General features: G+C 55.9%; 1 protein-coding gene across 1 annotated transcript in view; it reads right to left on the bottom strand.

The window, feature by feature from the left end:
* Positions 1-1314: 1314 nt before the first annotated feature.
* The window catches only part of LOC120232338 (collagen alpha-1(XXII) chain), a 334176-nt gene continuing 324413 nt past the window's right edge, over positions 1315-11077 (bottom strand). Inside the window, exons 60-64 of the mRNA XM_039232993.1 lie at positions 9034-9213; positions 7350-7416; positions 6128-6310; positions 4141-4218; positions 1315-2422 (exon numbers count right to left, since the gene is read on the bottom strand). Coding sequence (XP_039088924.1) covers positions 2235-2422; positions 4141-4218; positions 6128-6310; positions 7350-7416; positions 9034-9213 — 696 coding nt within the window. The 3' untranslated portion in view covers positions 1315-2234. The remainder of the gene's footprint in view (positions 2423-4140; positions 4219-6127; positions 6311-7349; positions 7417-9033; positions 9214-11077) is intronic.

Raw genomic sequence — 11077 nt, 5'->3', positions numbered from 1 at the left:
CTCTGAGCTGGCAGTCAGCACAGAGCCCGACGCGGGGCTCGAACCCACGAACCACGAGATCATGACCTGAGCCAAAGTCGGACGCTTAACCGACTAATCCACCCAGGCGCCCCTGTGATGACCGTTTTCTTAAGCGTAAGATAGAACGGTAAATGGTACGGGGCGCTGTGCATGGTCAGGATAAATATCAAGTCACCAAACGTTTCCTGGTCTGTATTTACATACGCCTTCGCTGAGGCACAGAAAAATTGTACTTCTTGCTGTGGACCACGGTCAAAAACGTTTAAGCCACTGGACTACGGGATGCCCACGGTTGCCACCTTGCTTCCTCCAGCCCTGTGTCTTACTCAGGTGGCCGTGAGGATGAACCGAGCAGGTGAACATGAACACGGCCCAGGCAGGGGTTCGGACAGGCGCTCCAAACGGCGGCCCCTGGTCCCTGGCTCCCATCCACCCCCAGAATCAGCACTAACAAAGGCAGCTGAGGACCTTGTTTTAAAATCACTGCGAGGGGCACCTGGGTGGCTTAGTCGGTTGAGCGTCGACTTTCGCTTAGGTCATGATCTCGCGGTTCGTGGGTTCGAGCCCCGCGTCAGGCTATGTGCTGACTGCCAGCTCAGAGCCTGGAGCCTGTTTCAGTCTGTGTCTCCCTCTCTCTCTGACCCTCCCCTGCTCACGCTGTCTCTCTCTCTCTCCCAGAAATAAATAAAACATTAAAAAAAAATTTAAAAAAAATAAAAATAAAAAAAAATAAAATCACTGCGAATTTCTGCTTCGTGCACAGAACCTTCCAACCCCCGGTTCCCAGACCGTAAGTGTGTGGCACAGAGATGATACAAAGGACGTCCTTGAGAAGCACACGTCAGTCTGCCAGTGGTGGCTGTCTGGGCGGGTGAACAGATGGAAGCATGGATCGATTATCAATCAATCAGTTAAGACGTGAACCTGTGCTGGATGAGTAATTCTCAGGCCATGGTGAGTCAGCCGGCCCCTGGGTAGGCAAGGGGGCGCCCCGAATCTTGCTGAGAATAGCCGGCCCTCTGGCTGTGCCCCCTCCTCACAATCACCCCGCACAGATGTGCACATCGAAGTGGCTTCCGTCAAAACGAACAAAGCAGAGCTGCCCCGATGGAGGGTAGGATGGTGCGCCGCCCCGGAGCTGGCTCACACAGCCTCCCCCGCCCTCCTGTGCGTCAACCTGTGGCCTGATTCTGGTGCCCCCTACCTCCCCGGAACAGAATGATTCATCCCAGCCCTTAAGGGGTTCACATGCAGTGTGGACACGGAAGATAAGACAGGAATCACCACGCAGAGCCGAGGAGAAACTCAGATTTATTGAGCACCTATTGTCAGGGACACACATCTACCCAATGTGCTTTATTTCCGAGGCAGAGCCCCGGAGGCATGGATGTCCCAGCTCCGGCCAGCCCACCGTCCGGAAAACACGACCGTGGTCACCGGACCCCCTTATTGTACAATTCAAGTGAGTGGAGCCAAGAGCAAGGGCCGGAAGGAGTCCCGTCCACCGCTCCACATCGGCTTCAGCTGCCTTCGGCCCAGACACTGGATCCCACCGAGCCTTCGGCACGTCAAGGGCCGTGACTTTGCATCCAGGGGCCTGAGGCACTGAGGGGGCCGTGTGCTGCCTCTGGGCGAGTCGGGGCTCTCTGCACGCTTCCCCCCAGGAGGGGAGGACGGCTTTCGTGTCTGCATGCTCCTTCTCCCCTGCCTCACGGGTCTCTCTGGGGAAGTGGCGACCCCTGGGCATGACGGAGAACCGAAGGCCATGCCGTCCTTTCCTGTTTCCTTGTAGGAAAGAGGTAAATCCGGCAAATGTCTGCTCAGGGTGTCATAGCATCAAGAGTTTCCTGAAGATGGGCGGGTCCGCTTCAGAAGGGGGCTGTCGGAAGGATCCAGAAGCAACCCACTGCCCCACAATCAAGTTCTCCCAGCTCGTGAGGAGAGGGGGAAACTCGTGGAGCATTATTATATGAAATAATAACAATAACAATAATAATAAACAATAATAATAATATTAATAATAATCTGACCGACCGGCAGCGTGTGCTGGCTTTAATGATGTTGAGGTCTGTCAATAAGACAAAACAAATGATAAAAGCAAGAAACAAACAAACGAACACGTGGCTGTAATGTGTCAAGACCTCTGGCTTCTTATCAGGCTCTGAGTTCAAGTTTCAGAATTCCACCGCCGCCTCCCGGCATTCCAGAATCTTCTAGGGGCCCTTCACATTCCCGGGCCGGGCAGCGAGGCTGGCGAAGTAGGCACACTGGGAGGGGTCACACTGGCCAGGGGGCCCAGGTGGGCCTGGGGGGCCGGGGTGTCCCGCCAGTCCTGTCTCCCCTTGAGGGCCGGGAGCCCCGGGGAGCCCGTCTTTAGCATAGCCTGGCTCCCCAGGCTGACCTGGCCCGAGGAGAGAAAGAAACGGTAGGTGTTCAGGACCCTTCTGGGGCCCACGAGCCCTGCCCCTGCTGCTTCCATTCAGCGTGAACTGCGGACAGGACGCGTCCCCAGAGAAAATGCCCCCCCGGGCTGGGGGTATGCTGGGGCGAGCGGGACGGTCCACGTGGACAGCACGAAGCAGAGCCACCTGAACATGCAGGACAGGGGTGGCTTTGTTGGGAGGGGGGCTGCAATCAGGGTGAGAGACACCGCTTTCTATGCTCTTACGTGGTTCTGGGAGACGCATCTAAATTGCCAGTTCTCATCGTTAACTATCGTCCCCCCTTCGTATGTTCCTAGAGATATCTGATGACGTTCTATTACCCAGTATCCAACTCATCCCAGATACTCTGCAGTTTCTAGGCTTTATCTGTATGTTAAGTGTGAACTGTATGCTTGGACTACGTTAACCTATTCTGTAAGTCATGGTCAAAGAAAATACAAATAGGATGTAAGTAACTGACAGCCCAAAATTTAGGCTCAGAAACATTACCTATGCACAAATTCTATTCTTCCATGTATTATGCATTATGATTTCATATATAAGCAACTTATCTCCTTTTTTGCCTGGGCCCCTGGGAAGCTCATTGCTAAGTGTTATAGCCAACCCTATTATCTCTTTAGTCATCATGTTAGAAAACCTGGGTCTCCCTATAAAAGAGACAAAAGGTAGATTATCCACTTAAATAGATCTTTGGACATTTCATGAACTCTAAAATTCATGAGTGCTTTGAAAGTAGGTATTTAATCTATAGCCCTGCCTAGACCAAGTTTGAGACCAGCCGTGTCATTAATTCCTTCAGCCAGGACCGCTTCAGTATAGTCACGATCTCAACCTCCTGCTGGTACAATGATTCCCGTTTTCTAAACAGTCTCTGTTCTGCCTTTTAATCTTTACTTGGAATTGCCTTATTTAAAAAGTATTCTTAATATTATAAGCTATTGCAAGCGATCAACAATTAATGCTGATAATGTATTTCCAGTCGTCTTCTCTAATGAGAGTGGCAACACATGTCCACTGCAGGAAGTTTGGAAAATCAAGACCTAAATACTAAAATTAAAATTACCTACAGGCCTTGTGTTCAGAAATGACCTCAGATGAGCACAAAAACTAGAGTCGAATAAAACCAGGAACTTCGGGAGGTGGGTTTTGGCAAGAATTCAGTCTACTGTCTTCCACCGTCTGCTTGCACCCCTCATGCTGCCGAGATCGTCCCACAGGGCCACCCAGCAGGGCGGCCAAGCTGCGCAGGGGGTCAAGCCGGGAGCCCTGCGTCCCAGGAAACCCACCCCCCAAATACACTCTGAGAAAGGTAAACAGGGCCTCGATGCGTGCCAGGGAGTTTAGAAAATGCTGCGTGAACACAATCAGCACCGTCGTTCACGTGAGGCAGCGTGGAGAGGCTCCCGTGCCCGGGGAGGGGTGGAAGGGCACGCGGTTCCCAGGGGTGCCGGTCCCAGGAACGAACCCCAAACCAGTTTTCTTCAGGGCCGCTTCATAGGCTCAACCGCACAAGCTCATGGGATATCCCACAGCTTTTTCAGCAAGAGGCCGGCCTTCCAGAAGGATTTAAAACAACACATCAGGGTTCCTCTCCCCACAGCCGTCCCAGGGCCCGGGAGTCTCACCCCCGGTGGAGGGCGGCCTGCACCCACCGCGAGCCGGGCGCTCTCCCTACCTGGGACGCCGGGCGGGCCCATCTCTCCTCGGAGGCCAACTCCAGGGGCGCCAGGGTCTCCTTTGGCTCCTCGCTCACCTGTGGGAAATGCAGCGCCTTGAGCGCGCGCGCGCGCGCGGGCCCGCACCGGGCGCCGGGGGGGCGGGGGGGAGGGGGGCCGCACCGGGCGCCGCGGGGGCGGGGGGGGAGGGGGGCCGCACCGTGCGCCGCGGGGGCGGGGGGGAGGGGGGCCGCACCGTGCGCCGCGGGGGCGGGCGCGGGGGCCGCCCACGGCCCCGCAGCCTCCACACGGGCTCCCGACCCTGCGCTTGGGACTCCGAGCTCCTCCGCACTCATTTTCATACACTCTCAACTACACATAATCATTTGTTCCAGCACACAGCTACCCAATCACGTACACGCATATGCACACTTATCCTGTAGAAGCAAATATACATGGACATGCATGTGCACACACCGACTCACACACCGCAGCCGGACGTACACGGCCGCACGCCCTCTCCCGTATATACATGCACATCATGCGGCCGCACGCCCTCTCCTGTATATATATACCTGCTGGGGCCCCTGCGCACACCCCTCGCCTATACACACACGTCCACCTACAACCACTCATGCACGCCTGCACTACCCTGTGCTGTGACAGCGTTTCGCCTGAACCCGTGTAACAGTAAACACACTCAATACTCCAGACCCGACATGCATTTGCTAAGACACATCTACTCTCAAGGAGCTTGAAATCCAGGAAGAGATGAAACAGTACAAGAAGAACATTCTACCACGAAGCAGGATGTGTTAAGTACCATCACAGCAACTTACAAGCACAACACAAGTTCAGAAGAGGCAGGGTCCCTTCCCTCTAGGAGGAGACTGAAGGTTATATTTGAGTTGATACCATACAGATTTGGTTAAACTTGGTCTCAACTTTCTTTTTCATCATTCACTTTTTTTTGGCCATGTGGTTTCCAGAAATCTCCTTTATACACCAGCTTCTTTTGCAATCTAAAAATATTTTGCTAGTTCATGGAGACTTTAGGCCTTTCTTATTTATTGTTGTAATTTACCACATTTGGTCTGTCTTCTGTCAGAGTCGGATGTTTTCTAGGCTATATGCTTTCTTGTTGCTGTTTATCTCCTGTATTTTGTTCTATGAACCAACAGAGATAGGACTTGAACACAAATTTAACAAAAAGACTTTTCTGTAGGAGAAACATTACAGGGAAAGAATGAATGAATGAATGAATGAATGATTAGTAAGGAGCTGGCAGGTGGAAAGAGGAAGACATTAGGGCATTCATGTCGCTACTCCCCAGTGGCAACGGAAATCCTGCGCTTTCTGCACCCCACCCCCACCCCTCCCCCACCCCTCCCCCACCCCTCCCCCACCCCAGGCTGGCTCCTCCACAGAGAGCACTGAATGATCAGGTTGGTGAGCCTGGCTTTGGGTCCCCCTCTTGCTTTCCCACCTGCCTGCCCGCCTGCCGGGCGCGCTCTGGCTGGCTTACCCCCCATGCACTACAGGGGACAGGTGCCCTCAGGGAGGAGAGACCTGCTGTGGTCCGGAGGACCCATGCCTAGGCGGGATCTCTATCCGAGCGCTGGAGAGGTAGCAGCCGTTTCGGCTTCTGCTCCGAGCCACCCTGTTCAATTCTAAAGCTGGCGTCCAACCCCCCCTGTGCCTGGAGACTGCGCATCTCACCCCTCAGTTAGCTCTTCACCGGGCAAGGGAGAGGGCATTTTGTATTACCCGCTGCAGCCAACGGAGGCGGCAGGAGAGAACAAGGAAGTGGGAGGGAGCTGGTGCGGTCTTCCGGGAGGAAGGTTACAAAAATGTCAAGTATGAAAACGTTACGTGATGCCCGAACCCAGGGTGTCACCAAGCTGCAGGCGGAGGGGAGGGGGGGTCAATCAAGCGCATGTGGCTGGAGTGCGGTTCCTTCCCAGCCTTCCTCCTTGTGAAGCACGGCACCTCCGGGTCCTCACTCACCTTTGGGACCTGCTGGTCCAGAGGGTCCTTCCAGACCCCCCTGCCCAGGCCGCCCTGGCTCTCCGATGGGGCCTGCCCTTCCTGGAAGCCCATCTTTTCCAGGGGGCCCCGGGGGCCCAGGTCTGCCTTGAGATGCCTTCATGTGCGCAGGTGGCCTCTGGGCCAGGAGGTAGGCAAGTTTGGCTGCAGAGGACGGAGAACAAAGATGTTCATGAAGGAGGGTGATGGGCAGAACACAGGGTGGCGGTTCACCATGCAGTTCAGAACCAAGGAGATCAGCACAGAGGGCCGAGGACATAAACCATCGCAGGCTGTGGGCCTCAGGCAAGTTACCTGACCTCTCTGAGCCTGCTTGTCCTTGTTAGGAAAAGGGAAGGCAATGAAGTAACACCTACCCCACCAGCTGGGTGTGAGGGTGGGGACGTGAGATAAGGCACTGAGACTGTGCTCTGGGGATGCTGGTGGCTCAGTGGGGACAGTCCCCTCAGCAGGAGGAACAGTAATAATCGTCAGCTGCGGAAATGGAGGCTGGCGGTGGGACCTGAGTGGCTCACACAAAGCCATTTAGTGATTTATCCAAGTAAATTTCTCATCGATAAATTGAAGGGCTGGATATGATGTCATCCAGGATCCTTACATGTTTAAAATGTTAAGATTATAGAATTGCTTAAAAAAAAAAAAAAACTAAACTAAACTAAACCCAGAGGGAGGTACCTGGGAGGCTCAGTCGGTTAAGCGTCTAACTTTGGCTCAGGTCATGATCTCATGGCCCATGGGTTCCCGCCCCGCATACTGGCATTACTACTACTATCCTCTGAGCTTGCTCCCTCCCAGAGCACCTGCTGTGACCAGGCTCACGCAAGACTGTGGGATTTCACAATAAAACCGTGAAATAATACAGCAGGATTAAAAGGAATCTAGTTCCTTTAAAGAACTACGTGTCCCTGCTCTCCTCGGGACTGAAGGCACAGCATCCATGGCCGACGGGGTAAAGCTGGCCCCGTGGATGGTGATCCCCTAACGGGAGGTATTCAAGTGGTACAAACAGGCTCGGAGGGGGTCTGTGTGTCCAGAGCCTACACGGTGTTCCTTTCGTATTGCATGGTTTCTACACGTGAGCTGCTCTCCGAGAGCCTTTTCTGAACCGGGTGAAGAAGGGACAGCTTCCCAGACTCTCAAGAGGCCCTCACGTGGCCAGCCGCGGTCACGTCCGGCTACTCACTTTCCAGCTGTTTCTCGAGCTCTTCTTGGATGAGCCGCCGCAGGGTGTCCATGGAGGGAGACTCCCCCTGGAAGGGAGGGGAGGGGGCATTCCTTACCTCCCCAGTTAACTCCTGCCACGCAGGACCCCGGAGGGTTCTGGAAACCAGGAGGGAAGGCACAGACAACAGGGAGCACACTTTCCTGGTCCAAACCTCATCACACCCGGACCTGGCTCCCTCTTCCTTGCCCACGCGGACAGCCCCCTCCCACTTTATCTGGCCACCCGAGGCCCCTGCTGCCTCTCTCTCCGTGCCCTTCCTGATCCTTATACGGAACGTCTTCTGCAGAAGCCATTTCCCCAGCCCGAGACCTGACAGGTCTGGCCCCAAATCTCTCCCTGCCGAAGTCCCGGCCACGTCCCGGCCAGCCCGCAGGCTGCCTCCTATGGGGGTTCGTATTTGACCCCCCTGACCAGCCACGTGGCCTCTCTCGGCTCCCAGGGTCTGGTTTTCCTCGCTCTGTTCACCTTGGCCCTACCTGCTGAAGTTCCTGATTTTTGGTTCAAAGAAGCTGGGTCTAAGGGCCAGAGAGGCAGAGCACCGCCTTTAGGGTCACCGGGTGACAGGTGATTCCTAAAGGAATCGGTAAGAGCAGCCCTGACGCCATGCCACGCCGGGCTGGATCCCTACTGCCCGACCCCTTCGGGGCAGCGTCCTTCCTCCAGGGCGAGGGTCTCCCCGAGCTGGTGTCTGCAGCCCCAGCACCTGACATGGGCGGCGTCCAGCAGGACAGTGACTTGGATTCCATTTCATTATTCTCTGGTCCCAGAACTTGCGTGGCTACGCACGGCAGCAGGCCCCGGAGTATTTAGCAAGGGCTCAGGGGCTCTGGAAGCCCCCACGCCCTGCAGTCCCCCTCCTGGGCTTGACTGAGAGCCAAGCTTCTGGCTGCCTCCGACCACCGGGAAGTGACGGAACCACAGAGCGTCAGAGCTGGCAGGGACACTGGAGGTCACCTGAGCCCGTGCTCTGAGGACGCGGGGGCCCCCAGGGGACCACAGGGCTGTGGAGGGGGGAAGGTGAGGTCACCTGGACCGGGAGCCCACCTCCCCCCACAACCACTTACACCAGGGCGGCTCTGCATTTTTTCTGTGTAGCCAATGTGTGCTCATGGCTCAGGTTTGTGTAAGACAAGAGTTCTGCCACTAGAATAAAATATGTTTCGAGAAAAAAACACTACTCTAAATAAGCCTGTCCTTTCACCTTTGGGAGAAGCAAGACCCAGAGGGAAAGTGAGGGCCCCAGACAGGCAGAAAGAAGAATGGCGGAGCCAGGCATCGCCGGATGGGCAAGCCCTCTGCATCCTGTGGGGAAGCTCATGTGGCTAAGGGCTGGCACGCTTCTCAGTCCGCACAGGGTCCCGGGGCAGACTGGCACTGCAGCCTGAAGAAGTGAGGCCTGAGGATTCAGTGCACGGAGCAGAGGGTGGAGGAGGAGGGGGACTGTGCTCTCCAGCACCCCTACGCTGTGCACGTGACCTCACCTAGTCATCACCGCAAACCAGTCAGGAGAGCGTCTCCTTCCCGCTTTGGGCAAGGGCAGGCCCAGGCGGGGGGGGGGGGGGGGGGGTCTGGAGCCTGGTCCCTCTGATGGTCATAACCCCACCTGCATCTCCCAAGCATGAGGCAACACCAGCATCCTTACCCTCAGTCCTGGAAATCCTGGCTGTCCCGGGGGCCCTGGGGGCCCGGCCAGTCCATTCTCCCCAGGTGGTCCTTGGGGGCCCATCAGGCCTGTGTGGCCTTTGTGACCCGGGATTCCAGGGTCCCCAGGCTGGCCCCTTCCACCAGGAGATCCTTTGTCACCTTTGTTCCCAGGGTCTCCCTAGAGAAGGGAAGACGCGCGTCAGCGAGCAGAGGATTGGCAGGTGCCCCCAGTGCAGACATGCCTGTGCCGCTGCAGGGCCCCCTGTCCCTTGTCCTGGGGCGCAGGCCTGTGTCTCGGGGCCCAGGCAGGTGGGGACACGGTGCCAGAGACAAAGGCAGCTGTGCTGGTGACACGGGAGGTGTGCAGAGAGCAGGAGGAGAGCTCTGATCCCGGTCGCAGTGCGTGTGGCCCCATTGGTGCTGAGCCTGACCCCGGGGGTGCGGCCGCTGCCGCTGGTCTGCTGTCAGCTCAGGGACACGGCTAGTCTTTAGACGGAGGTGCCACACTTGCAGATGACCCCCTGCTGTTCTCAGCTTTGCTGGGCCCACGTGGGATGACACTGACCGACACTCTGCTCCCCATCCCTGACCCAGACTCCCAAGTCCTGGACCGATGATTTGGGAACCATGGCAACGAAGGGACCATTCAGTCCTCTGCCCCACGTGCAAGCGCGGGTCTGCCCGGCAAGTCCTGCGTGGCCACCTCGACGAGCTCAGGGTTTACCAGGACTCCACTGCTGCAGGCGGCAACACGGGGAAGGAGAGGGGGAGCAAGATGGTAGCCGGAAACGGGTGTGGCTATGGGCAGACCCGGAGCCAAGGGGAAGGAAGACTGTGGGTAGGAGACTGTCCCCAACACGCATGCTTCGATGAGAAATAAAAGGAGCCAAATAATGGGCAAAGTCTGAAAGGGTCGAGGGGGTGAACAAAGGCAGATGCATGTTTATAACACACATACCCACATAGCCGGAAGATGAAAGGAAAATGTCCAGGGATGGACCCCAGGAAAGGGGAGGGGGCCATAAAGAGCACCCGCTTTCCACTGCAGCCACATTTTTGCAATTTGCAATGGTGAATTATATGTCCGTGGTGAGTTTTCAACAATAACCAAAAGAATGGTGGATTTCAAATGAATGTAGCCAGATCCGAGGGGCAGGCCTGACTTAAATTTCTCAGGCGTGATGCATTCCACGGGGACACTGTCATGTTGGCGATCAGGGGCCGGTGAGAGTCCCCAGGCTTCGTGCACCGGAATGCCGAGGCCCCATCACGGCTGTGCTACAGCATTTCCTATTCATTAAACGTCTCAATATCACTTTGCAGGGGGAGGCCTCGTCCCAGATCTCAAATGTTCCCAGGAGGGCAGAGGAACAAGGAGCCTGACCCTCCCTGGCAATGTTCCACTAAACCACTTAACGGGGAGAAGGCAATTCTCCATTTATTGATTAGGTATCAGGGAAGAGATTTGCGGTCTGAACTCCCTGGCTCCCAGCCAGATCTCAGGCCACCCCTGGCAGCCTTGGCTCCCAGGGGCACTGGTGACACTGATGTGGGGAACCATCTGCACCCCCCTCAGCCACAGCCGGCTCCCTGGTCCCATCTTTAGGAGCCAGCAGCCGTAGCGCAGAGGAACCCAGTCACTCAGAAGGAAGGAGAGAGAGAGATCCAGAGGGGTGACAACCTCTGACATTCTCGGCTTCCACTGCCCTGTCTCCTCTGGCCTGCAGGAGAAAGCCCGCTCCTCACCCACCCGCCTTGCAAAGAAAGCAGAGATAAATTGTCTGCAGGACCATGGAAAACAGGCGGGGGTGGGGTGTGGGGTGGCGGTGACGTCCACATCGTGCAACAGTGTGAGTGTGACGGCTGACCAAACGGAGGGCTGTGGGCCAACGTGATGTCTGCTTCCTCTAAAAGGGACAGCCGTTGTCATGAGTATGAAAACACCCCCTTCCCACACTGACATTTCTGGCAAAGAAAAGCAAAAAAAAAAAGAAAAAAGCAAAAAAAAACACAAAAAACCCAAGCCAAAAAAAAAACAACAA

Source organism: Hyaena hyaena, unplaced genomic scaffold (assembly GCF_003009895.1).
Source record: "Hyaena hyaena isolate Hyena2069 unplaced genomic scaffold, ASM300989v1 scaffold_69, whole genome shotgun sequence".
Lineage (NCBI taxonomy): Eukaryota > Metazoa > Chordata > Mammalia > Carnivora > Hyaenidae > Hyaena > Hyaena hyaena.
The sequence above is the reverse complement of the archived record's forward strand: the minus strand, read 5'-3'. Positions and strand labels throughout refer to the sequence as shown.